Consider the following 27,749-nt stretch of genomic DNA (forward strand, 5'->3'; position numbering starts at 1 on the left):
TCTGTGGGCAGGACAGGCCCCCGCTCCTGGCCCCCCCGCTCCCGCTCCAGTGTGGCGGTGAGAATGGTGACCCAGGGACGCGGAGTCGAGGGGAAGTCCCCAGATGTGTCCATCTCACAGTCAGGGCTTTGGGGCAGTGCAGGCCACGGCCACCAGCTTGCAGCCTCGGCCTCGTGACCGGGGCGAGCCTTGGGAGCACCGCACGGCCTCACGCAGGGCCAGAGAAAGAGGATGTGGGCAGGTTCCTCCCGCCCCAGGGAAGCTGGCATCAGTGGTCTCAAACGACCCAGTCCCAGCCAGGAGCACAGGCCTCTGCCAGGGACAGGCGCTTTCCGGGAGAGGGTGAATGTCGGCCCTGCTGGGAGCCGTGAGAAATGGACTCGGGTTTTGTTTAGTGTCTGGTTTTTAAAAACCACAAGAAACCAGCAAGCCCCTCCTGACCAAGCACACCTGTCAGTCACACAGGGCGACAGGACAAGGCACCAGCTCCTCTCCACACCTCCGACCCCCCCCCCCCCCGTGCCCGGCGCCCCCTCAGCCCTCAGGACTCCTGATCCCTGAACACCACCCAAGGCGGACGGTCCCTGTCCTACAGGCGGAGGCAGGCGGGGCAGTTCTGGCTGCACTGAGTTCCGGGGCTGCTCCCCTGTTCCCTCCACCCAGAGGCCCTCCTCTGGGTCTGTCCAGAGCAGCGGGGCCCAGCGTGGCCGTCTGCCCGTCTGCTTCAGGAGGACGCCCGGGGGGGGGGGTGGCAGGGGCCTCCAGGGGCCTCCAGGTCTGACAAGCTCCCTGCCCGCCCCCCGCTGCTGAGGGAGGGAACTCTGCACACTGCACAGGAAGGCAGCCACTCTCACTGGGGCGCGGCAAGCTCGGGTGGGGCCCCACAAGTGGACGGGGTGCCCTCATGGGGAAGGCAGAGGTTCTGGGCAGGCAGGGAGGTGGCATCTGGGAGGAGACCCTCCTGGGAGCCTCGAGGGGAGGAGCAGCCCAAGAGGCCGAGGGGTGGGGCCGGGCAGGTCAGGCTGGACATGGCTGTGTGGGGCTGGTCACCCACTGCACCACGCTGGAGCTTGCACAGGGCTTGCTTTGTCCCCTGGGGCCCAGCCCCAGCACCGTCCATGCCTGGGGCCTCTATGGTCAGAGCGGGTGGTGCCCTCCCAGGCCAGGAGCCACCTGAGATCTCAGGGGTTGGCTGCAGCCAGCCTCCAGTGCCACCCAGCGAGTCCTGTCCCCTGCGCTGCCGATGGCTGGGCCCCCACCTGGTGGAGGCTAGGGCAGGCCCCTCCTGGCCACCTGCACTCCACCCACTGTGTGCCAGGTGTTCTCGGGCAGCCCCCCAGGACAAGTGTCTTTAGAACTGTTTATTGCCAAAGGTGGCCTTCACGCTGGGCTTGTGGGCGGTGGCTCGGGCTTCTTTCCCTCAATGGCTGCCCCCCAACCTCGGGCCCTTCACGGGTCCCTCCTCTGTCCTCCTGAGGTGGCCGCTCCTGCTGCTCCTCCATGCAGGAGACATGGTGTACGGTCATACAAGCAAAGCCTTGTGCTAGTGTCTACTGAGGGCAGAGACCCTGCCAGCACATAGTAGGTACTCAGTAAACGCCGGTGGCCCTAACAGATGAACCAGCTGTGAAAGTCCTGGTTTTTGTGACTGGTGCAGTTTTCAGGCATTTGCTGTCTCCTGGCGCCCCCTGGTGGTCTCTGTGCACCTGTAGCACCAGCCATTCGGCAGCATGTGTCCTCTGCCCTGGGGCCCAGCCTGGAGGGTAGTGGCCAAGGTGTGCCCAGCCCTTGGTGTCATGGAGCCTGGCTGCTGGACGACCAGGTGAAGTGGAGGGCTGCCACACAGCCAGCTTCTCAGTGTTAGTGACGCACATAGCTGTTGCTGAACGGCCAATGTTATACTGGACACACACAGCAAGTCTGTGCCCAGGATGGGATGCAGGTTTTCAATAAGCAAGAGCTGCCCTGAGGACCGGGGCTCCTACTTACCAGGGCAGGTGACACTGAAGAGGCACTGCCCTGCCACAGAGCCAGCAGGGCCTCTGCTGTCTGTGCAGCGCCACCTCCCTGGGACAGGGAACTCCGCAGGCAGTGGATGTGACAGTAGATTGGATGGTCTCTGTGAGTGGAGGTCAGGCCCATGGATCCCACGCCCAGACCCCTAAACTGACGGGGCAGTCCCACCTGGAAGACTGCTGCCAAGTGTCTTGCTTCAAGACGCCAGGAAAGCCCCGCAAGAGAGCCAGAGCCCATGTAGCAGGGGAGCACGTGCTCACAGGAGCCCCAGTTCCCCCAGGAGAAACAGGTACAGGTTCCTAAGATGCGACCCACGAATCAGTGAGGGGACAGCAGGGAGTCCAGCCTTGACGGGACACTCCCACGCTCTGATTACAGCTGTACTCTCCGGGAGCCCCTTGTGCTGCTCCCCAGGCCTCACAGCCCAAGGGGCCGCCCATTTTCAGCCCCAAGCCACGGGTAGGACCTCCTCTCCCTGAGTGTCCTCAGGCTCTTTGCTTAAAGCACCAGCTGGCCCACAGGCCCTGGGCGCTGAGGATACTGCAGGGAGCCCACCTGCACCAGGGCTCCAAATGCAGCCCTGGGACTAGACGGGCTTCCGGCCCTTGCCCTTCCCTATTCCGCCCTCTGCTCGGCAGCTGCCCCAGAGCACATCCAACAGGAGGGGCTTCAGCCAGCAGGGCATTCAGTGTCCACAGGAACGCATGTCTCACTCTGTATGACAGCCTCGTGACACTCGGTACGAAGGAGATAAAGGGCACCTTGGCAAAACCGCAGGGCCACACACAGGCCCAAGAACCGGGTGTCCTGGTTCACTTATGTGTGGGCCTCTGTGCTCCAGCTCCTCCACACTCCTTCCTGGGATGCCACTGTGACTCAGGGGACAGCACAGGCACAGCACACCCCAGGGCGAGCACAGCGGTAAGGGGCACTGGCCCCCAGAGTAGGTATTTTTTAAAATTGTCAAATGAACTAAAATTAAGTTGTGGGTACCTGACATCGTGGACCACACAGAAACACTTTTAATAGTTTCTATTTCAATATGAATCAGAAAGATGCCCACGTACTGTCCAGGATAAAGCCACCTGAACCTTCGGAGCGGGCTACTGCTGGAAGATGAGTCAGGGAAAATCCCTGAGGACAGGGATGCCCGGGCCACCTGTCAAGGGCAGGAAAGAGCAGAGGTTCTGGAGACAACCGCCACCACCCGCCTCCATCAAGAACTGTGCCACTGAGTTCCGAGAACTGTCGCTTGGTGACTTTATTTCATATAAAAGTTACACTGAGAGGAGAGTGGAGTCAAGTATACTTGAGCTGCACACCTGCCCGCTCACGGGGCCCAGCCACCTGGTGATGATTCTGTCTGATGCTCAGGATATGCACGGTAAGAACCTCCCGCAGAAGCCCAGCGCCGTGTCCGGTCCAGACACAGATGTGCCAGTGAATGTGCAAAACATCCTTGCAGCTCACTGTCCGGGGTCACCCCTGCTGCACTGTCCCTCTGGCTGTGACAGTTCACACCTCTGCAGTGACTCAGTCCCATGATCTGCCACATGGCCAGAACCGGCTCAGCAGGCCCCTCTAGTTTGCCTCCACAGCAGGAGACGCCCAGGGGAGGACAGGAGCAGTGGCGGGGCAGAAACACCCCCTTCCCAGCACGGAGGCCTCGGGCTCCCTCAGCTGCTCCCTGGGGGTGGGCGGCACCACGACCAGGTGAGTTAAGGCAAGTCCCCACGAGGGGCGCTGTTCTTTCTGGCATAGTTTTGAGCTCACACCAAGGGTCCAATTTCATCACCTGTGCTGTGGGTAGAGAAGCAAACATAAAAACCAGAGCCACTTGGTGGTGCCCTCCAGCTCCGGCCTCAGGGTCACCTGCACGGAGCCCGCACCTGCCCTGCAGCCCAAGGCAGCCCTTTCCCGCCTTCCGCCTGCACAGGCCCTGGCTGAGGCCGCCGCCTCCCACTGAGGGCCAAGTCCACATCGCTATTTTGCCTGGAACACCAAAAAAAATTAGTGCCAAGTCCTCAAGCGCTGTGGATTTTTAAAGTAAACACGGGAGAGCGACAGAGGACCACACGGAGGACTGTTCTTTGGATGGAGGTTCGCTCCGGCCTGCAGTACATTCATTGCCTCCTGGCAGGGGTGCCACACTCACCCCTCTTCCCTGAACTCACCTGACTGCTGCCCACAGCCCGACACAGCACGCCAGCGATACACATGCACACGCGCACACAGACACACAGACTTGCAGCAAGGGTCAGGGGGCCTCTCCCGGGGCAGCAGGGAGGGCTCCAAAAGCCGTCTTCGCTGTCCGCCGCGCTGCACCGCTGTGACAGTGCGATGCTCCAGAGCTCGGAGGCCACAGTCTGCGGCGGCCTCCGGCAGGGCCAGCATGGCTCTGGCAGCACCGCCGGAGCACAGGGGTGCCCACGGCCCATGCAGCACCCAAGTCTCCCTAAGAGATGCCACTGCAGGGAGGAGATGGCGCCCACTCCAGCGTGGCTGCGTGCCCTTCAGGCGAGATCTGGGGAGGGCCCACCGCGTGGCCCCCAAGGCTGTTGGCTGCAGGCCACACTTGCCCCACTGATCGCCGATGCCATCAGGAGGCTGATGCCCGTCCAGATCCAAGTCAGCAACAGAATCCGAGGACAGTCCCAGCCCGACAAGAGGCCTCACACCGAGAACTCCGGGCCTCCTCTCCTGGGTCTAAACTGCAGTCGCCTGAATCGGAAGCCAACAAAGGGGTTCATCCAGAGCAGTGAGGGAGGACCCCCAAAGACGGACTTCATCCCCTCCCACCGCAGCCTCCGCTCCCAGGTGGGCTTCTCGCTTTTCAGCCTCTCGATCTCCTGGAAGCAGAAGACAAGAAAATGGCTGCAGCCTGGGAGGGCCAGCCACAGACAGGTCAGGACAACAGCTGAAACAGGGACATGTCCCCAACCTCTCATGCCACCACACTCTGAGGTGCCTGTGGGGTGCAGGGTGGTGGGCACAGTGGCCTCCCCTTCCTGCCTCTGCCAACCTGGACCCTGACGCTAAGAAACACGGACCTCTAAAAGCACAGCCAGGCTGCAGCGGTCTGGTCAGACCTGTGTCCGTGTGGCCGGCCAGCCCGGCCGGCCCACGGGGCTCCGCCCCACTGTGCCCCAGCACCCCTACCACCACCACCACCCCACACTCCCCAAGCCCTGCTCTAAGACAGCAGTGCCAGGACACGGGAGTTCCCTGAGCCCCTGGGGCTGCCAACCTGCCGCTCCACCTGCCCAGCTCGGCCAGCCTCACACCATGCCAACTTGAACCCACACTGTGTCCATGCAAGCAGTGACGAGGGGAGCCCGCAGAGACCCGCCCCCGCGCCCAGGGCCCCGCGCCCAGGCTCGGGCAAAGCCTACCGTCTCGTCATTGCATATGGAGTGGATCTGGGTGCCGAACATGACCGCGGTGAAAGTGAAGAACAGGAGGCCCTCAAGGCACAGGAAGGTCACCAGGGCTACAGTTACTGGAGGTGAAAAGCCACTGCACTCTGGGGAGAGAGCGAGGCAGCTGAGTGGCAGGCTGGCACACCAGGAACCCCACCGTGGGCCCAGGCGCAGTCTGCCAGGCATGTGCGCGGGTGTCAATGGCAGGCCTCTATGCCCCAAGAGCGGGCCAGTGCTGCCCTTCTAGCCACTTCACACCGCTGCTTCCTGCCAGCAGTTCCTACAACCCTGGACCTGTGCTGGCCTCACAGGAACCACTTCTCACCCATGGCCCAGGGGCAAGCCTGTCCCACAGCCTGTCCAAGGCTGGACAGTCACCTGCTCTGACAGTGCTCCCTGGCTTCAGTCAGACCCAGCAGAGCACAGGAGTGCTGTGGTCAGGGCCAGCCAGCCAGCCACCAGGAGGAAAGCACGAGGTCTGGTGGGAATGGCACTAACGTCCCTCTAGTCTGAAACCCTGCAAAATGCAACTAAAATCATTTAGCAGGAACTACTGACTAAGGAATAAGGATCTTTGGCTTTAGTCACTGCAAAATGGCAGTGTGAGCTCAACTGTTCTCTTCCTTTTTTGTACCAGGGGTTGAACCCAGGGGTGCTTAACCACTGAGCCACATCCCCAGCCCTTTTTATATTTAGAGACAGGGCCTGGCTGAATGGCTCAGCACCTCTCTGAATTGCTGAGGCTGGCTTTGAACTCGGGATCCTCCTGCCTTCGCCTCTCAAGTGCTGGGATTACAGGCGGGTACCCTCGACCCGGCATATTCTCTTCTTCAAAAACTTCAGTTCCTGAAGTGACAGCAAGGACCCCTTCCAGACTGGGAAATGGACTGCCCAATGCCCCCGCCCACGGCACCTGAGAGCAGCACTTACCAGTCCACTGCCCTCGCACACAGGAGATGAACTGCAGCCCGCAGAGAATCAGGGCATGGACAGAAGACAAGGCTATGTACATCTGGAAGGAGAAGCCTGGTTAGTGGCCTCCTGACAGTTGCTCCAGAAGCCTTTTATTTGTTTGAAAAAACAAGGAAGAAACAAACGACCATTGCTGACACCTGCCCGCAGCCCAGCATCTTGGACCAAGTGAAATAACCATGGAAACCGTGGAGCAGGTGCAGCGCGTGTGTCTCACAGCCCAGCGCCTCGAAGCCACAGCAGCAGGATCACAGGGCCCAGGCCAGCCCCAGCAACTTAGGGAGGCCTGCCTCCAAATGAAAGCTAAAAAGGGCTGGGGACATGGCCCAGTGGAAAAGCAGCCTGGATTAAATCCCTGGTACCGAAAAAAAAAAAAAAGAGGAAACAAAGACACAAAAAACTGTAGAGGAGGAGCCCACTGGCAGCGTCAGACACCAGGAGGACACGGAACCAGAGCCAGCACCTCAGGTGACAAGAAAGCTCCCACCCCTGGGTGACTCCTGGCTCCGGGAGCTCAGGATTCTGGAGTGAAGCTTGGCGGGAAACTGGTCAGGTGTCAGGATTCTATGTAACGAATTTTAAATTCAGAAACATTTTACTCACAGTGAAGAGTACAAAAAATCTCTGATTCTTTTCTCCCACGCAGTTGTTCACCCACGGGCAGTGATGGTCCATTTTCCGAATACATCTTTTGCAGATACTGAAAGGAAAATCTGACTTCAATTTTCCATGCTCCAGGGAAACCAGAGAACAAAACCAAATAAAGCCACAGGTGGGGAAGCGTCAGAGCCCAGGTAACCCAGCACGACAGGACACCCACAGCGCTCGCTCATGCACACCTGCAAGTCCATAACTTGAACTCACTTCCACTGAGTGCCTTCTGTTCCCGAGGAACAGAGTGCCAATGTCACACTGAGCCCACCCCACCACTCCCAGGCTCTGCAGCAAAGCTGGACACGCACTCCTAGCAGTGACCCTCCTGGTTCTGTGAGTGTGCAGATTTCAGTAAAAACCTGGAACTGAACTTCAACATTCAGGAAAGGAAAAACTCTTGGTACCTTGAAAGGATTCTACCAGAGTCTAAATCGTCCACTGTAACCTGTATGTCTTGTTCTTCCAACTGTACTTTATTTACTTCTCCAAACTATTCCACATCTCCAACCTCAACTAATTTGCTACTGATTATGTTTTAGAAATGGCTCCCACTGTTATCAAGCTGAGCATCTGTGGCAACAGCTCTTAACTCCTGGTGACTTTACTTTCTGTTCATGGATACAGTTTCTCTGCCTTTTTTTTTTTTTTTTTTTTGGTACTGGGGATTGAACTTGGGGGCACTTTGCTACATCTGAGCTATATCTCCAGTCCTTTTTGAGACCAAGTGTCACTATATTGCTAAGATCCTCCTGTCTCAACCTCCCGGGAATTATAGACATATGCCACCAAGCCCAGGTCTCCGCCTGATTTCTACTATATCTAATCCAGTCCAGTAATTTCCAAAATGTTTCCACTTCATTTTTTTAAACAGATTTGAGATATAATCTATTACCACAACAGTCTGCCTAAATTGTAACAGTGATTTTTTTCACTACAGCTGCAGAACTGTGAAAAGCACAGCATGCCCCCTACAGTCACTATCCATTGCCCCAAACCCAGGGCTCCTCTGCTCCCTTTGTACCGTGGCATCTTTGGGTGCTTTCTGGCCAAGGTGCAAGACTGAACATTCCAAAGCTTTCACAACAGCCATGAAGTAGACAACACACCTCCTATCAGCTCTCTCTAGCTGGAGGCCATCGAACGGCCCCAGCTCATTTTCATTCTGTTCATCTTGGCAAATCCTGACCCACTACAAAAAAGACACTGGCTTTACAAGACCCTTAATTTCAGCTTGAAAGTAGAAGATAAAAGACTTTTGAGGATGTTCAAGGCAAGGGGAAACAGTCCAGGCTGCCGCGCTTCAACCCCTGAAATCCACACCGCCCTCCTCCAGGAGGGAACACTCTCTGAAAGGCAGGGCTTGGCAGGGCGAAGTCCAGCAGAAGGCCGGAGCCGGGTGGACAGTCGAGTGCCTATGCCTGCCCGCACTGTGCTTTCGGTCCTTGTCTTAATAACTGGTGTTTCCAAGCGTGTCCAAAAGAACCTGGCATCTAACTGCAGACCCCCAAAAGTGAGGGTAACTGTGGGCACGTGAGAACTCTTCTTCTTATCTGGATGGAGGACCCTGGAATGGGGGTGCGGTGGGGGTCTACACCTCCTTCTGGACTCCACGTGGGCTAGGAGGATGCTCAGTATTCACACCTGCCCATGGCCTGTGCCCTGGAAGCCATTCCTCACAAGCCTCCTGGCTGGAGGGACCCCCAGCCTATACTGTCCCCAGCTCTGCAAGGCACGGGCTGACGGGCTGGGCGGCACCTGCAGTGGTGGGCGCGCTCCGGCTTGATGCAGCAGCACTTGGGGCACTTGTAGATCACCTCGCCGGGCTTCAGCTGCAGGCTCTCCAGGTACTCTTTTGTGGCGTTTCCCTTGGGCACTGCCCCCTGCAGCACAGAAATGTGTTTTAGTTGGGAAGAAAGGAAGGTTAAAAAAAAAAATCAATTTAGGAATTCATCTTAGATTTTATCTATCATCAAAAATTCATTATGCCGTGTCCATCACTTAGAGCATATTAAATATGAAAAGTGGCCCTGACTCAGGCAAGTCCAGACTTTTATTTTACATAAAAATAACAAAAAAGAAATCCCCTATTATCCTTCACGTACTGCCAAGTGACCTTGGCAGTTTCTAGCCTAAAGCAGGGCACACCAGAGGTGAGGTTATGCTCCAATGCAGGGGCCGCTGGCAGTCCCCAGCCTGCGGGCTCCACTTCCCCACCCAGCTAGAGGGGAGGGCTGCTCTCGTAAGCACTGGGGAATGATGACAAAACCACAGCAACAGGCACTTCCCTTCCTGCTGTCACAGTCATGTCACGCGTCGCTCTTGGCCAACCTCCTCTGCAACATCCACACACAAGCCAAAGTCCCCAGTCCAAGTGCTACCAGAGCTGGACCAAGGTGAGCGAGGGCAAAGCCATGTGAGAGGCAACCAGGAAGGCCAAGGATCACCTATGAAACGGGATGTGGACGGAAGGACCGGGAGGAGAGGACTGGACAGCTGAGCAGGCTGCTCTCTGGGCAGTGGAGACAGGTAATGAGAATTTGTTTCTGGGAGACTATTCTGGAAGTTGTGTCCTGGTGGAATAAAATAGACAAAGCTGCCTGGAGTTCTGAACACCTCCAGGTGGGACAAGGTCTTGCCTGGTGTCAGCTCAGAGTCTGGGTCTGGTCAGAAGCACAGCACATCTCTGGACAGAGACACTGCTGTGGCAGCAGCCCAGGCCACATGGACAACGCCAGCAAGAAGACACCCCGGGGCAAGGGCTTGGGAGCTGAGGCCCTGCCAACAGCTGGAGAGTCTAAAAGCCCAGAGACTGGGCTGTGGCCAGAGCCAGGGACCTGCACCCCTGTGGGTGAGTGCCGCCAACCTGGGCCTGAGGCCCGTTCAGGCCAATGTGCTGTCCCACCCACCTGTGACTCTGAAGCCCTGGCAGTGGGGCCCCTGTCTCCCAACACGCCCACTGTCTTCCCTAGAAGCTCGGAAAGCGGCAGGTTTCAACTTTCTTGTCTTTAAAAATTCAAATGAACCTAAGTAACTGCGTTCCTTACGTCCCGCAGTCGGAGTCTGTGACCAAGATGCCTCCAACAATAAGCACCTGGTCACCCGCTATGACCTCACCAAATCCCTAACAACGCAGCTACCCACAGCGTGTCAGGAGTCTCCCCAGTAAGAGGAGATGAACTGGATCTGAAGCCTCAGCCCCTGAACTGTGCAGACGCCACCTAAGAACAGAGGCTCTAGAGGTTCTGAACGAAGCCATGGCCAAAGCCACCTCCTGCTCTGGACCACTCTCGACCTGTGGGCAGAGGAAGGCAGCTTCTCGGGGGCAGCGAGCACACCCCCGTGACCCGCAGAACTTGAGGCTGTGGCTGGCCTTTAGGCACCTTGCGTTCTCAGTGTTCCTACTTTTGTCTTGCTACGGATGGATGGGCCCTGGGGGCCTTCTGCCTCGACCTCCGAGGAGCAGGGACCGCAGGCGTGCACCCCGCACAGGCTCAGAGTTCTCTCTGCTGTGCAGAACCCTGGGCGATGGTGAGGCTGCTGCAGGGCACGGCGTGGGTCCGCAGGTGGCTCCACCTGCCCAGAGGCCCTGTGGTCTGTTCCCTGCACCTTGCAAGGTGAGGCCTGGCAGCAGGTGGGCTGCGAGCCAATCACCGAGGCCTTACCAGGACGCACTGGTCGGCAGGCACGGGAGCGCCCTGGGAGACCACTCTTCACTCTGCCGCAACACGCCTTGTGTAAATGGAGGGTTTTTCTAAAATGCTTCCAGAACGTGTCCCACCCAGCTTCCTCCTCCCCACCCGCTGGCCCAGATGGTGTCCCCCGGCTGCTTTCTGACTCGCACAGCACATCTCTGGACAGCCATTTGCCCCCCACCTGCCAGGTGAGGGAAACCAGACCCAGTCTTGGCGACAGTGTACCCACTCACGTCACACGCCAGGAAGGGACGCTGTGCCATCAGGCTCGCCTGCCTTTCTCCACCTCTTCCATCTGAGCCCAACTCTGTCACATACCCGGGACACCCAGGACCTAGCCAAGGGGCAGCTGAGAACAGGGCTGGGCCTCATGGTCCACCTGTGGACTCAGGAAAGGCGAGTCCCGGGCCAGGTCAGTAACTGCAGATCCACAGGGCAATGCTGCTTCCACTGGAAAAGACCCCAAGGAAAGCCACTGTGGGGACCACGGAGAGGAACTAGAAGAGCAGGGAAGAGAGCTGGAAGCCAGCCGCATGTGGCCCGCCTGGGGGCATCAAAGGGGAGGTAAGCAGCAGGAGGACCCAGGACAGCGGAGCTCCTACAGACAGCCAAGGCAGCGCTGGGTGGGACACGTGCTGCTGGCGCTGTGGCCGTCCTGGGCTTATAGATGAGGTCTACCCTGAACAACGGGGGAGCACACCAGGCGGTCAGCACTGGCCCCAAGTCTGGAGCCTCCTATGAGAAGCTGGCAGGAAGCAGGAGCTATGGAGACACAGGGCAGGGCGAGTCCCTCCTGGCCTCTCATCCCAGTGCAAACTCGCTGTCCCTTCTCAGGGCGCCCCGGGGTTCCTGAAGGTCCAATGGAAGACATTGGTAGGGTCTGGAGGCTGGCTGCTGCGCAGACAGAGAGTGCTGCACAGGGACGGGCCCCGTGTGACCCCAACATCAACACTGGTAAGTCTCTGTCACCGGCAGTGGGGCTCAGCTCTTCACGAGATCTCTGACTGCCAACGCAACGCACCAGCCCTTCCTCCTCATGCGCCTCTCTCAACGTCCCAGTGACTACTCTCCACGACAGGAGTCCAGCTACTCCCAGCAAGCATCGCCAAGTGCTGCTGGTGAGGACAGCTGCTCTACCCCGGGCGGCACGAGGTTCTTGTTCTGCCCACAGCGGATGCTGCACAGCAAGAGCACAACCTGGTAGAGAGCAGGAAGCAGCCCCACCCGCCCTGAGCAGGGGCAGGGACACGTGACCTACTGAGCCAGCCAGAAACACGGATTTGCAACTTAAGGATTATAACTTGATCCGGTCTGAGCGGCTACTCTTCTTCCCCAGGCCAAGTGAGTGGGGAGCTGGACATTAAGGAAGGCAGGCACGAGCCCAGGGGCAGAGGAGGCCAGGGCATCTGCCAGCCGTCACAGCCTGCCAGCAGCCAGGTGCCATCCCGCCATGGGCTCCTCAGTCTGACTTTTATTGAGTCCCAATGGCTTCTATACAAAGCCACCAGAGCCCTAATACGTGACACAGCCAAAGAAATGACATCCAAAAGGACAGAGATAGCAAAAGCAACCAGCACCTGAGACGTGCTTGAGCCTCGACCACAGGGGCCCCTCATCAAAACAGATGGACGCGGAAGTGTGGGCGGGGACGCAGGGGAACGGGAGACAGCACAGCCCCCCTGGAGAACAGTCTGGTGTTTCCGCAAACAGCTCCCACATGAGCCAGCAATTCCAGTCCAAGTATGTGCCCAAAGACAGGGACACATGTCCACCCAAAAACCTATGCTTGGAAATCACAGCAGCGCTGCTCACGATGCCCTGAACTGGCAACAGCCCAAATGCCCACTGAGGACGGCGGCTGTGAACACTGGTCCATCCACACAGTAGAAGATCATTGAGCCCTGGAAAGGCCCTGGGAGCTGACGCACTCTGCAGAGCCACGCTGGGAAACACTGCCCGGGAAAGAGGCCAGACGCAGTGGTCACTGACTGTGCGGCTCCATCTGTGTGAAATGCCCTGAGAAGGCAAATCTGTGGGCAGGAAGCCGGTCAGTGGCTGCCAGGGACTGGGAGCACTGATGGGGAAGGTGTGGAGCTCCCTTCTGGGTGACGGACATGTTCTGAGATGGCCCGAGGTGGTGCTGTACAACTCTGAACACACAAACAGCCACTGAACTTCACATGGCTGTGCTGGGTGGGAGGTGACACCGTCTCCATGCTTCTTCCCGCCAGGCCCGTCCTGGTGATGCTGTCCTTGCCACTCTCTGCAGGGAGACAGATGCTCCTCCTGCCCTGCCCTCCGGCTTCCCTGAGGGCACTGAGGCCTCTTCCTGTGGAGAAGCGGCAGGCAGGACTGGGCCACTGAGTAGCCACTGAGGGTCAAAGGCAAAGGCGCCCAGGACAAGGGCACTGCCAGCAGAAACAAGTGCCCAGAGATTGCCCCCGAGTCCTCCTCCCTGTCCCCAGCATGCGCGAGCAGGAACCTTCCACAGGCCCGGGCCTTCACCACAGATGTCCAGAGGCTTTCTCCACCCAGGGGGCAGTCATCCACGGTTACTGGGCTTTCCCACACTGCAATATTCTACCAGAGATTGCCAAGGCGGCCCCTGTCCCAGTAGCCCTAGATCAGAAAAGGGTGCGGTCCCAGGGGGGCCTTTGCTCCATAAGAGGAAATGAGAAGAGCCCTTAGCGGTCCTGGAGGTGCCACCCTGCAGAAGGCCCCCGACCTCGGGCAGACACCACAGCAAGTCACCTCCAGCTAGGGCACCGTCCTATTCCCTGGGACAGCTGCCCAAGGCCACTAGTACCCAAGCAGGAGAAAGGTGAACAGTACACAGAAAGCCCCACGTGATGGACTCGGACCCGCACACGTTGGTACAAGCCACACTCGCAGGCTGGCCAGTAGCAGGCCATCCTCAAAAAGCAGCCCCAACCTCACCTACCAAGAGCTGTGAGCACAGCAGCGCCCGGAGGACGCTGGCAGCCGGACGGGAGCCCGGTAACGAGGAGAGCAAAGCAAAAGTCCTGGGCCAGCGGCGTCCCCCTGCTTTAACGCAGCGCAGAGAACGTTCTTCAAGTGGGAAGTCAGCAGTGGCTGCCTTTTGCCACCCTCCTGCGTGGTCCCCAGACCACAGCACCTGCCAAGCTCTGGGCAGCCTGGGACCCCAAGTTGAAGGTGGGAGTACTTGAGCTGGAGGGTCTGCGGGCTGCCGAAGCCGCCTATGAGAGCAGCTGGGCCCTGTGCAGCGGCCTCAGCTCCACGCGGCCGTCGCTCCCTGAGGGCAATGGCCACATCTACAGCACAGCGACCAGGCTCCTCCTCCCTGCTCCAGTGGCAGAGCCACGAAGAACTACGTGACACCCATAAGGGTCAGCAGGGGTGACCCCTGGAGCCAGGTCTCTCAGCCTCAGGCCACCCTCAGGTGAGGACACTCCAACTGGGAGGGATTTTAGAAACTACCTGCCAGAGGTCCGGGGACCATGGAGCAATACAAACCCCGTCTCAGAAAAAGTCCTCCAGCAGCCTGGAGCCCCCTTCTGCCAACGCTCGTGTGCACTGCCCTCGGGCAGCTCTGCTTTCAGTAAGACACAGAAGTGTCACTAAAGCCTGCACCCAGAAATTCACAACAGCCCGAGGCTGCACAGGCGGCAGCGGGTACTCACAGGGTCAGTGAGCATGGTTCTCAGGTGCGAGGACAAGGCGAGAACCGCCAAGCAGTTGAAGATGACCCCGTTCACCACAGAGTACCAAAAGTCTTTGGAAGGCAGCAGCATGACAAATGTCACCACGAAGTCCGCATAGACGACCAGGAGCCACGTCATGACGGCACAGACCATGCCACAGCCGTCCCGGATGAACCACACCCTGTCGGCCACGTCCGCCTCAGAGGAAGAGGAGGACGAGGAGTCGTAGTTGTCATTTTCGGCCAGCAGAGGATGGTGCTCGATGTCCCGCAGCCTGTGTCCTGATGGCTGCATGATTCCCCAACACGCCCTGCAGCGGGGACAGAGAGCTGGTGAGGCTGTGAGGACATGCCTGTGCCCCAGTGCTCCAGCCCACACAGGCTCAGAGCCACCTCAAAATGATGCCAGTCGGCCCTTGGCCACTTCACCAGGCCAGCCGCGCACACGCTGCAGAAAAGAACTTGAGCAGTCAAGGGCTGGACTCCAGACCTGCTGCCTGGATGACCGTCTGCTGTGCATGGATGACAGCAAGTCCCGGGTGCAGACCAGACCTCAGGAGACCTGGCCCCACGCCAGGGGATGAAGAGGACGAGAGAGTGAAAAGGGCGGCTACGAGCAGGTCCACAGCCCACGGAGCAGGGGACCTGCCCCACCCTCTGCCGCCTTGGGGTGCAGACAAGAGAGGCCCAGCCAGCACCAGCACCAAGGGGGACGGACAAGGGGCGCTGGCGGCAGCGCACGTGTCCCCTGGGCTCAGTCCTTCCCCAGGCCGTCTCCCTTTCTCCCTCCTGTGCTGCGGGCTCCTATGTTCAACCTGCTCTTCATTTTACACCTGCTTCTAGAATGCCCTTCATCTCTCTGAGAAGTCCTTTGCGAGGTCTCTGGACACCACGCAGGACTACCCAGGACGAGGCCTGCAACCATCTGCCAGCACCACAAGCAGGGCCTGGCCACACAGCTGCCAGCTTCTCTGCCTCCTGAGTTGGCGCACCGGCCGCGGTTCCAGGCGCTGACCACCTCAGCCCTGTCCTGCTTGCCCTCAGCCCTGTAGAGAGGCTTGTCTCCCCTCCCTGTCCCGTGTGACTGGGTGCTGGCTTGTCACAAAGGCATATGTGGCCCTCTCTTTGCTTGCACCTAACGGTCTCCTGAGAGCTCCACACAGCCTCTGAGTGAATCGTGGCCAAGTCCAGGCACACCAAGGCCACGAGCTGAAAAATCCCTCTGACCACAGCCATTGTGCCAAGTCCCTCAAGGAGGACATCCTGTGAGAAAGGGGCTTGCTGGCCGGCAGCAAGCCCACAAGCTACACTCCCGTCAGAGAGCAGGACCCTGTGAGACTTTTAAAGGAGCGCGAGCTGACACCTGGGCTTCCCCGCGGAGACCCTGTGGCAACCTCCATAGCGCAGGATGCGGCCTGTGGCCACTGCCCTTCCTGGAGACGTGGACGGCAGGAGCATCTGTGGAAGACATGCACCCACAGACACTGCAGGCTGGAGTGGCAGGACACTCCTAGAGAGGCACATCTGGGTGGTACTGTGTGACGCTGGACTCTTGTTTTTTGGTACAGGCATTGAACCCAGGGGCGCTCTACCACTAAGCCACATATCCAGTCCTTTATTTATTTATTTTTGAGACAGGGCCTCCCTAAATTGCTTAGGTTGGCCTTAAACTTACAATCCTCCTTCCTCAGCCTCCCAAGCCACTGGGACTACATCCATGTGCCACCACACCTGGCTGATATTCGACTCTTAAGTGCCAAGTCTATAAAATTTACTGGACATTGATAAGAAGATTGAGGTCCAAAAAGCACTTTATTTTCAAGATAGCAACTGATGAACGCAGCAAGGGCTCCGCCCTGGGGGAGAAGGCACCTCGGCAGGTGCTGAGTCACTGGAGCACGCTGCAGGAGCACACAGCAGGGAGGGAGGGGAACTGCGGCTTCTCCACCCAGAGCCCGATACAAAGTCTGGGGACAACAGAGGCCACAGCACAGCACCCTGAGATGCAAAGCCAGGTGTGCCCGCCACTGCACTACGTGCCAAAGCCACCAATCTCACTGCTGTCCTGTGGTGCTGCGAGGGAACCCTGGGTCGTGGCCTGGCTGGCAGATGCTCCTCCGCAGATGTCAGTCACTCCTGCAGGTCACTCTGGGAGAGCCCGAAGCAGCACGCAGAGCTGGCACGACAGGCTCGCTGCATCACAGGTTCTACCAAGGGGGCTTCTGTCTACACCCCTGAGCTCTGCCTGAGGCCACAGTAAACAAAGACGGTTCCCAGAACAAGGAAAGCTAAGCCCGGAGTGTGTTATTAAGGGGACAAGCACCTAAAACTTGCCATTTCATCTGCACCTGAGTTTCCCCATCTGTAACCCCGGCCACACTCCTAACCCAACAAGACCCCTCCTCCTGCTGCCTGCTGCCTGCAACCCGGGCTGCTCCTGCCGGCACGCACTCACGCCTGCCAGCTGCTGGGGGACCAGTCGCCAGCTTACCTCACAGGTTATTTCTGAACATCACTTGGACATTTTGGGTCTTTTCTTCAGGATCTTAAGGTGCATGCTGTCCTATGTGATAGGATCTGAAAGACAATAAAATCAGATCAGAAGTTATTTATTTTATGACAGAATAAGCGTGTGACATTTCTTCAGACGTGGTTAATCTCCTAGCCTCTACCAGCCACCTAACGTTTCACCCATGAAGCTGTCATGCAAACGACCTTCACCAGGAAATCAGTGCTCTTCTAAGTTTTGTTGTTGTTGTTTTGAGAGAGAGAGGAGAGAGAGAATTTTTTAATATTTACTTTTCAGTTTTCAGTGGACACAACATCTTTATTTTATGTGGTGCTGAGGATGGAACCCAGCGCCCCATGCCAGGCGAGTGCATTACTGCTTGAGCCACATCCCCAGCCCAACTCTTCTGTTTTTTTTTTTTTTTTGCCAATAAACTGAATGACCATCCTGGAAATGGTTCATTCTGCTGTTTTGCTCTTTTTAAGACTGGGTCCACGATGCCCCGGATCATCCTGAACTTCGGACTCGAGGCCCTCCTCCCTCAGCCGTGTGCACCACGCCAGACTGCACTTCACCTCAAATCTATTTTTCTCTCCTGCTTTTTTAGCCCTGGTGCTACATACAAATCTGTAAGCCAAGATCCCCAGGGATAATCCAGCCCCACCCTGGCTGACCTTTATTCCAACCACAGCAAACTCTTTTGCTAGCCCCGTGACAGGGGTTCCAGGGAAGATGGGAGAGAGGAGCTGAGGAGGTGCTGGTCACAGGACAGGCGCCCAGGGGAGGAAGCAGGCCAGGCAAAGAAAGCTGGAACTGGGCACAGGGCACCTGCTTGTGGAGCTACCTGGGGCTCATCCCCGTGGGGCTCCCGGAACCCCAGCAGTTGGAGGGTACAGGGACCCTCTTAGGAACACAGAGCTGGCCTAAGAGCAAGGTGCAACGAGACGCAGGGAACCCCAGAGAACGCCAGGTCCGTGGAGGTCCCAGGAGGAGGAGGCCAGGGCCCCCTAGCCACAGAGGTTGCAAAGGCCTCACACAGCTCCGTCCTGAGAATGAAGAAAGCCTACACAAGTGTCTTCACTGCCAGAGTCGGGAGGGAGCAGCCACAGGCCCCCACTGCAGCAGCAGAGCCACCAAGGGAACTTGCTTCTGCCAGGTCCCCAGGCAGCAATTCTGACAGCGAAGGTGACACAAATTAAAGAGGAAAAAGTAAGTTACTACAGAAAAACCTGCAGAGAAGCAAAGGACTGGTCACCCTTGCCAGCCAGGGAGGCAGAGACAGTAAAGCTCCAGGCCGAGTAAAACGAGGAGCACATGCTCAGGGCTTTAAAGGGAAAGCTCTACTTGACGAAGGACGGAGGATCCAGAGGTGAGCTGAAAGCAGGAAGCAAAGGGATGTCCTCAAATCTGGGGCAACCGGGCGGGTAAAGGAACAGGCCGGACACTGACAGCGCAGTAAGAGAGCAGGAGCAGAGCCGCGGGCTCCCGTCCTGGGCCAGGGGCCCCTGTCCTTTCTACACAGGTGTGCATCCCTGAGGCCGCTGCCCCAGCTGGCGAACATCTGGACCACAGCACAGTGTACTGGGTGGACCCTCACCGCACACGCATTGCTCCAAGCACTGGACCTAGGCCACCTTGTTCAGGAAGACTGCTGCGTGCCACCACCTGGTGTAAAACAAAACCAGTAACTACCAAAGAGAGGACGCAACAAGAAGAAATGGAGAAAGGAATCCCAAGCAGGCACAGGGCACAAAGAAGGCTCCCAACGGCACAGCTAGGGTCACCTTCTCGAACCAGAGCAGAAACTGAAACAAACAGAGGGACACTGAGAACTTCCTGGTTACAGAGAACACATGATGATAAAGTTCAAAACTGAGAAGCAGGACTGGGAGCAAGGCAATGCCCAGAAAGGACCCAGGGGGACAGAACAGACCCCACAAGGAAGGCAGGAGGGCAGCTGTCCCGAGACAGCAGCATCTGCCACAAGACCACCACACAGTGACACGGGCCCCAACTTCGTGTAATAGAGAACCACCAGGAAACCACTTCCACACTGCAGGTCCAGCCAAGGCCCCGCAGCAAGGAAAAGTCGCACACAACAGCCCTTCCAGGGGTGGGACATGGCCCGAGGGCTGGCAGCCTGTCCACTCCTTGTACCATGATCCCTCCAAGGGAGTGCTGCTCTGCCTGAGTGAGCCCTAAGTTGCTGCCTGTGGTGGAACAAGGTGCTCTGAGCGGATGAAGTGAAGGGGAGGGCAGGGGTTGCAATCCTAGCAACTCGGGAGGCTGAGGTAAGAGAATCGCAAGTTCAAGGCCAGCCTCCACAACTTAGCAAGGTCCTATCTCAAAATAAAATAAAATAAAAAAGCCTGCGGATGTAATCAGTAGTAAAGCACCCCTGCAGTAAATCCCTAGTACCCAAATAAAATACTTATGGCGACTTTATTCAAGCATCTAGGTCACAGCCAACAACTTTAAATGCAAATAATATCTTGCACTGTTTTCCAATGAGCTTATCTTAGTAACATTTTAAAATCATAAGCTGGTTTGAAACTGCTGAAATGCCAAAGCAAGCATCAGGTATAGCAGAAATCTTCCAATGAGTCCAAATCCCCGATTATGTTTATAAACTGGAAAAAGTAACCAACACCCACCATTGGGAAAGTGGCCTGATGCTTCCTCAAAGTGAAGCCACCACCACCACCACCACCCTGCGACTCAGTGAGTCCACATCTCAGCATTTGCTCAAGAAAAATAAGTACAAATCAGAATAAAACTTGTAAAAGCTGCTGGTAGCCATCTATCCCAAAAGCTAACCAGAAAAATCCAAGGGGCCACAAGAGGAGATCACTGAGCACACCGTGACACCTCATATAAAGGAATGGTTCTGCACGAGAAAGAAGGGGGTGGCCAATGCCAGCAACAGCAGGGACAATCTCACAACTACGAAGTGTGAGTGCACCTGTATGCCGCAGACACCAGGCCAACAGAGTGACTTGAAGGAACTCTGAGGGCTGGGCTGGAGCTCAGTGGTGGAGCGCTTGCCTAGCATGTGTGAGGCACTGGGTTCGAGCCTCAGCACCACATATGAATAAATAAAATAAAGGACAACTAAAAAAATATTTAAAAAAAGAAAAAGAAATCCTAATAGGAGTTTCAGCACCAGGGAAAAGGAGCAAGGAGAGCCCCAAGGTGGCTTCTGAGTCAACGGACATGACCGTATCGGGACACTATGCATGGAGAGGGAAGTGGGTCACACAGGCACCAGCACTTGTCCAGCAAAATTCACTAAGCTGCTTAAAAAAACAACGAACTGTAAGGGTGACACATTCCGTCGCGTGTCAGCCATGCCTCAGTAAGGACGGCCGAACTCAGGTCTGCAAGGTGGACAGCGAAGGCGCAGAGGCCGCGTCCGGCTGAGCTGCTTTCTTCCCATACAGACAGTGCTCCCCAGTCAGGGCCCAGTGCAGATGGACGGCCACCTGCAGCTGCAAGCAAGTTTCTTAAGCTCTTCCTCTTACTTTTCCCCATGGCCACAAGTAAAGTGTATTTCACCAAAACATACTGAAGTCAGCCCACAAAGGCGAGGACTGCTCTGGTGATGGGCTGCAAGGGAACGCATCAAGGTGTGATGCTTCAGCACTGCTGTCTAGACAGGTGCAGTGGCACACACCTATGATCCCAGCACCTCAGGAGGCTGAGGCAGGAGGATCCCAAGTTCAAAGCCAGCCTCAGCAACTCAGCAAGGCTATCTCAAAATAAAAAGTAAAACAGGGTAGGGATGTGATCTAATGGTTAAGCATCCCTGGGTTCAATCCCTAGTACAAAAAAAAAAAAAAAAAAAAAGCTATTTAAGCTTCTCATTGCTTTGCTGTCCACAATCACTGATGACCTCCAGAAACAGAAAGAAGTGAATCTCTGCTGCAGGCTAGCAAGCGCGCAAACGCCCTGCAGGAGAGACGTGCAACCGCACTCCAGCTTTGGCTGAGGAGCTCTAGAACCGGCAAGGTGGGAATGAGCCTTGCAAATAACACTCCCAAGTCAGGAGCACAGTGTGAAAGAGAGACAACAGTTAATTCTGTGTAAAGGACAGAGAACTGTCAATCAAGAGGACAGCATGGGCAGCCTGCAGACATGCAAGGCATGGACCAGGGAGAAAAGGGAGAGTTCAGAGGCAGGAAGGAGGGGGAAAGGGTCACAGCATGGAGAAGAGAGATGTGACCAAGAGGACAGGACTAGCCCTCTAACAAGTCCTCTGAATGCCTTGCTCAGGAGCCTGGAGTCTGGGGCTTCATTCTGTGGGCATGGGAGGCACCTGAACTCAGGTAAGGGAACATGTTTAAAAATATCACTGTCAACAAAGCAAGCAGAGACTGGCAAGAGGACAGTGATCGCAGGAGCGGGAGCAGGAAGACAGCAGTGGGGCCTGAAAGACAGAGACAGTCACACAGGCTCAGGGAGAATGTGAAGATCAGGGCACACTGGATCTGACAGGCCTGCAGAGCTGCCTGTGGACGATGCTGACCTAGAATGAGAGGCCCAGCAGAGGTGTCGGGCATGGTGAGAGCAGGTGAGCCAGCCACAGACCCAAGAGACTGCAGAGGTGTGACGGTGGGAGTGTAGGAACAGGACATTCAAGGAAGGAGGCCAGGCAGGTGTGGGAGGAGGGGGAGGCCAGAGCAGTCCTTCACCCCAGATGGAGCACGGCTGAGTGGATCGTCGGGCCTTTTCCAGCACTTCAGCAGAGGGTAAGAGCTGGGAGATCCATTTTACAGAAGAGCCCCCGTGGACCCCTGGGACGGCGAGCCCATGAGGAGTCAGCCTCCAGCCTGGGTCCCTGTGCTCCATCCAAGATCACCACGCTGCACGCTGCCGTGACAGTTTATCCTGCCCGAGAGCCTAGGCAGCCCCTAAGCAGCTACTACGGCGACACAAGAGGTGAGACACAGTTAAGCCAAGGAACTAGGAGCACAGAAGTGAAGAAGCCGCCACACGGCTCCGGTTTCTTTTTTTCTGACTTCCTATCTTGAACTCTTCTTGCAACCACATAAGCAATACAGGCAGGTTTCTGTTTTTAAGGAGTGAGGGTCCAAGTCTGCAGATGCAGGGGACGAAGCCACGGAGAACAAAAGGGAAGAAGACGAAAGAGAGAAACTGTTCCAAGAATGGAAAGGCGGAGCCACAGCCCTGAGAGACTTGCAAAGCACACATGCGGCCACCCCGGGCTTCAAACGGCACTTACGCCAAGCCCTGCTCCAGGACGGGCACTTGGAAAAGTGGAAGCAACTGAGACGTCCTCCAAAAGGTGGTGGGGACCTGGTTCTGTTCATATGCCTCAGCAACAGGAAGATGCACACTGCCCATACAGGACACGCCGGAAAGAAGAGCCAAGGCTGCAGACTGGAGGGTCCTGACTTCATGGCGCCCCACAGGAGGCAAGAGCATAGGTGGCGAACAGACCCGTGGCTGCCAGGGGTTGACGAGTGGGTAAGGAACAGGGGTTCTTTTACAGCAATGTCACTACTCTGCATGGTACTGACGGCCGACACATGCCACTATGAACTGCAACACAGCCTACAAATTTTACAAAAATCCTTCAGGAGGCCAGGGTGTCTCAGAGCCGGCCTGATCATCAGGAGAACAACAAAATCTTTTTTCTTGTTGTTCCAGAGATTGAGACCAGGGGTGAGTAACCATATGCCCAGCCTGCTTTTACCTTTGATTTTGAGACAGGTCTCACTAAGTTGCTAAGGCTAGCTTCGAACAGCAATACTCTGGTCTCAGCTTCTCCTGCAGCTGGGATTATAGGCGTGGCCACCACACCTGGCAGAACAACAAAATGTCACCCATGGCCTCGGGAAGGGGAGATGAAGGGAGAAGGTCAAGCACTACGCCTGGGCAGGCCACCAGCCTGGATGAGTGCCTGTGCCAGGGTGGGGCACTACAGAGGTGCAAAGAAACACAGCACTGGGACCCTCCAGAGCACATGGCTGCAGCTGTGTTCTTAGGTGTTCTTTCCATCGACTTGCGGTCGTGAAGTGTTGCGCTACCCTTCAATTCTACCAGTAACGCCTGCCTTATGAAACCACTGCTCTCTCCTCGAATTCTAAAAGGCAAACTAACTAGACTTCAAGAAAAACAGAGAACATTAACCGACTAAAGCCAAGTGTCAACAACACACTGACATGTGATTCTTACTGCAAATGGTAACCTTACGTAACCTTTCTAGAAATGTCTTTTACGTTAAAATAGTCACTCTAAAACACTACTTGTACGCTGCAGATCACAAAATCAGCAAATTAAGAGAACACAACAAGGAACCAGGGAGTGGGAGGGGAAGCCAGGCTCCGGGCGGGTGGTGCTGCCTGGTTACTCTCACCAGCCACACCTCAGTCCCTCCCTGACTGTTCCACAGACTCTAATGGGGCACACCCAGCCTGGGCCCTGGGTCCTTATCTACAGGTTCTCCAGAAATGTCCCCAGTCCCACACAGCTAGAAAAAGAAAACTGGTAATGTGCCATAGGATTTAATGACAGCTACTCAGCAGCCCCACCCAGGGGGGTCAGAACAAGCCTCAGAGCACCCCCACCAACCAGCCCTCAGTGTGCTCATTCGCAGACCTGGGTCAGATCTGTCACTCCCAAGCCTGGGGCCCAGCCTCGCTGCCTTTGCAGAGGCCCCCCCGCAGCCCAGAGCCCTGCCTGTCCCTCACCCTCCTCCAGCTACAGCCCTACTCCGTCATCACCTCAATGGGATGCTCCTCAACAGCTCCCAGCACTCCAAAATCCTTGCTGAGTGAGTGGGAAGGGGTGTGGAAATGAGGTGCACACGCCAGGAGGCATGAGGGATCTGAGGAACCGCCAGGGAAGAGGGTGCGTGGAGCCCTGGAGGAACGGAGTGAGAGAGAAAGGCAAGAGGTGATGCCGGAGGGGCTGGAGGGAGGTCAGTCCAGCCCAGGAGCTCCTCAGGCAAGGTCGCCTCCACCCCTGCTGCGGCCAAGGCCCTCCATAGTGAATAAGCCGGCAGATACTCTAGATCCAGAAAGAAAAAGAATCCTGAATCCCAAATCCAGAGTACATGGGACTCTGGCGTGCTAATGACATACTTGGCTCTCAGTTTTTTTTTTTTGTTTTTTTTTTAAAGAGAGAGTGCGAGAGAGGGAGGGAGGGAGGGAGGGAGAGAGAGAGAGAGAGAAGTTTTTAATATTTATTTTTTAGTTCTCGGCAGACACAACATCTTTGTTTGTATGTGGTGCTGAGGATCGAACCCGGGCCGCACGCATGCCAGGCGAGCGCGCTACCGCTTGAGCCACATCCCCAGCCCATTGGCTCTCAGTTTCAAGGTCACTGGAGGGACAGGCATTCATCGCACACCTACCATGTCCAGGAGCTTTACATACAACACAGGCCACCTGAGGGCCAGGCGCTACCAGCTCAGGATGAGGAAGGAAACGGTCATGGAGATGGGTCAGTGGCTGGCTCAAGCCTGCAGCCAGCGCAGGTGGACTCCGCCATACTCACTGCAAAGCACTACCCTTACAAGGGCACGCCCTCCCACCAAACTGGAACAGGGAACCGTGAAACTCTGAGAATTCAAAGCGTTCTGTGAGGCCGCAGAAGTTGTCTGGAGAGCGCCTGCACTCACTGACCGAGCGTCCTCCTCACCGTCCTCAGGGAGCCTCACGCCAGCCTGGCACAGAGATGGCCTTTGAGTTAGCAGCATTCCTGGTGCAGCCAGGGCTTACTCAGCAGCTCTTCACCTCCACGCCAAGCTCCTCCCACTTCACTCCTGGGTGCCAGAGGACACTTCTTGCTTATGGCTCTGGTCCTTTCCTTATCATCCTCTGCACATTTAGGCAGCCCTCATCCTTGGCTTGCACACCTGCCAAACTCAGGTCACTAGGTTCCAACAACCCAGGACAAGGCTGTGGAGGAGTCACAGTTCAAAACTGCAGCACAGGTCCCCAAATCAACCAGGTCCCAAACCTTCCAGCACTGCTCTACTCAATCTGGACCTCCAGACCTGTTCAGGGTCACTCCCCCGTCCCCACATGATGCTCATTTTGGTTCCCTTTACCAAAATGTCACACTTCTGTGCTTTTGCTCCTGCAGGATGCCCCATCAGAAGCCACATTCATTCTGTCTTTCCAGACAATTTTCAAGTGCCTACTACCTACAAGACATCATGTGTTTTCAAAACCATCAGGTGCTGACCAATATAAGGCACTGCCTTGGCCCCATGAGGAGTCTAAATTTCATTAGAGAAGTAATAGGATTCTAATGACCATTTTTCAAGAATAGATTTGGCAGCCTGCAGGGCCAAGATACAAGACAAGAACAGGTTTGTGGATGGCAGTAAGAAGCCAATGCAGAAATGACCAGAGGCAAGTGGTGGAAAATGAGAACCCTCAGTCCCCACAGCAGGCAGCCCCAAACACAGATCACCACTAGCCTGAGGAGAGAGGGACTCTCTTCCTAGCTGCAAGGGGAAGAGTCTGATGAACGTCAGAAACATTTTAAGTTTCTTTCCTTTTTTAAAGGTTGGCTAGGCTAGTCTCAAGCAATCCTCCTGCCTCGGCCTCCCAAGGGTTGGGTGCACACTATTATACCTGGCTTTTTGGAGAATGAGTTCAGAGAGCTCTCTCAGGGTCTGTCTTCTCCTCAATCTAGAAGTCATCAATCAATGGCAAAGCAAAGTAGGACGGGCCCAGGAAAGAAGGGATGCTGCGTGTTAAGAATTTAACCTTACCAAGAGAGACTGGCCTTTTTCCTGAGCTAACAGTGAGACTCAGGGTGGACTCTGGCCATACCAACACAGCACCAGTTTACTGGAAACAAGATCAACCAAGAGGGCAGTCAATCATACCTCCCAACTGGAGGAGGCTCTGGTGCAACTCCATGCACTGTCACTCATCAATGCCAAGAGTGTTCTGCCTCCACAGGGAGGCGACAACAGAAGCATTAGCATTTGGTACTTCCCAAAGCTCCATCCTATGTGCTCTTCCTGGGTTGGTTTTAATCAGTAACCTTTTTCTGTAACAAACCATGACCGCAAGGACTGACACTTTCAGTGAGCTTTGTGAGGCCTTCCAGTGAAGTACTGACCCTGAGGTTAGTTTTAGGTCCCCTCATTTCAACTTGCAGTTGGTGCCAGAAGATAGTCTGGTGTGAAGTGGGGCTGTTCCCTAGAACTCTGTAGCTCTATAATGCTCACGGTTGACCTCAGCCTGTCTCAGATGCTGCAAATGAGGTGGTACAAGACAAGGTACGGACACCCACCCTGACCTGGAGATCAGCTTCGGAAATAAGCATTTCCAGTGAGAAGAGGTGGCTTGATTTTGTACTTTGTGGCCTACTCCAGTGTTTGGATCTCTTTTCCACAAAACAAACATGTATTATTTCTATAATTAAAGGACTATTTTTAACAAACACATCCCCAAAGACTGCTTTAGGAAAACTATCTTATGTAGTCATTCTGCATGGACTGCTGATGGCGGGAGTTCAGAGTCACCAAGAAAACTTCTTTCGATTTCAAATTATTTCTAGTCCTATTCCTGAGCATGTTATTTATGTCACAAGAATCAATGCCAGCAAATAACAGATTCCAAAAAAATGTAAAATTATGTCCATATTGACCAAATCAAGATAATGTAAAGTTCATTTAGCACTTTGTCTCTTACTTGGAGTCACTCACTAATACTTTTCCTTCCCCCCACCTCTTTTTGAGGCATTGGAGATTGAAACCCAGGGGTGCTCAATCACTGAGCTAAACCCCCAGCCCATTTTATTTTGACACAGGGTCTTGCTAAACTGCTTGGGGTGGCCTTGAACTTGCCTGCTGATAGCTGGGGTTACAGAGCGCACCGCCAGGCCTGGCCACCTTTCCATTCTAGAAGAGGATGTGTTTTCACAATACACGGATTAGCAGGGCTATAAAGTCCCCAGTGACTAATCTGCCCGACTCTGAGGCACTGGAACAGGAGTCCTTTGCAGGCAGCCCGGTCTCCCGCTCTCAGCCTGGGAACCCCCCAGGCGAACTCCGGGGTGCACACGGCCCTTAGGTCTCCAGGCCCCAACCCTCCCGCGACCACGGGCGCCCAAGACGTCATGCCTGGGGAGCACTTCTCTCCATTCCATTTTCTCAAGTCCCCAAGTTCTGACTTGCTAGAGGCCACGGCACCGAGGCCACCTTCCGAAAGGAGACCTCGGGTCAGGAAAAGCTGCAGGACGTGCAAACCGACCTACCATCCAAGGCAGCATAAAAGGACGGGGACGCGGGCCGAGGAGCGCACGCCCGGGCCGGGCCCGGCTCACACGCGCCGCTGGCCGCCGGCGGCCGCGCAGCCCCGTCGCCGCGATCCAACTGCCACGGGAAACCGCTGGTTCGTGAGCCAATAAAACGCGCCCGTTCCGCGGCCGAGGGACGTGGCTCCGGGGCAAGGCCGGCTCCGAGATCCACTGGCTGCCCCGCGGCGCTGCCTCCGGCGCGGGCGGCCGGGACGGGCCGAGGGAGCGGGCGGAGAGCCCCGGAACGCCGCCGCCGCGAGGCAGGGCGAGGGCGGCGCGGCCCGCCAGCGCCCCGGGCGCCGCCTCGGCCAGGTTCTGCGGCCCCGGCCCCCTGCGCGGCCCGCAGACTCACCCGAGGCCGGGCGCTGCGGCTGCTCCCGGCCGGCGGCGGCTGCGGCGGCCGGGGCGGGGGCGCATGGTGCGGCCGCGCTCACGCCCGGCGGTCGGAGAGGGCGGCCGCCCAGCAGTCTTGGGAGCGCGAGCCCGTCGGGCGAGCGCGGCGCGGTCCGGAAGTGAAC

At 56.4% G+C, this 27,749-nt stretch overlaps 1 protein-coding gene across 3 annotated transcripts; it reads right to left on the reverse strand.

The window, feature by feature from the left end:
• Nucleotides 1-3,252: 3,252 nt before the first annotated feature.
• Zdhhc7 (zDHHC palmitoyltransferase 7) lies at nt 3,253-27,703 on the reverse strand. Of its 3 annotated transcripts, XR_013089159.2 has the most exons (9): nt 27,190-27,501; nt 16,927-17,012; nt 14,416-14,746; nt 8,817-8,941; nt 7,011-7,107; nt 6,366-6,447; nt 5,409-5,539; nt 3,906-4,865; nt 3,253-3,816 (listed from the first exon to the last, which is right to left on the reverse strand). XR_013089159.2 is itself a non-coding variant. In XM_076838358.2 (8 exons), the coding sequence occupies exons 3-8, from the start codon at nt 14,728-14,730 to the stop codon at nt 4,689-4,691; spliced, it is 927 nt and encodes a 308-aa protein (XP_076694473.1). In that variant the 5' UTR covers nt 14,731-14,746; nt 16,927-17,012; nt 27,584-27,703; the 3' UTR covers nt 3,253-4,688. The 3 variants fall into 3 exon arrangements, 2 of the variants coding, with proteins under 2 accessions (XP_076694473.1, XP_076694472.1); XM_076838358.2 differs by lacking the exon at nt 27,190-27,501 and adding an exon at nt 27,584-27,703 and having other exon boundaries at nt 3,253-4,865; XM_076838357.2 differs by having other exon boundaries at nt 3,253-4,865.
• Nucleotides 27,704-27,749: the final 46 nt, after the last annotated feature.

Source organism: Callospermophilus lateralis, chromosome 18 (assembly GCF_048772815.1).
Source record: "Callospermophilus lateralis isolate mCalLat2 chromosome 18, mCalLat2.hap1, whole genome shotgun sequence".
NCBI lineage: Eukaryota > Metazoa > Chordata > Mammalia > Rodentia > Sciuridae > Callospermophilus > Callospermophilus lateralis.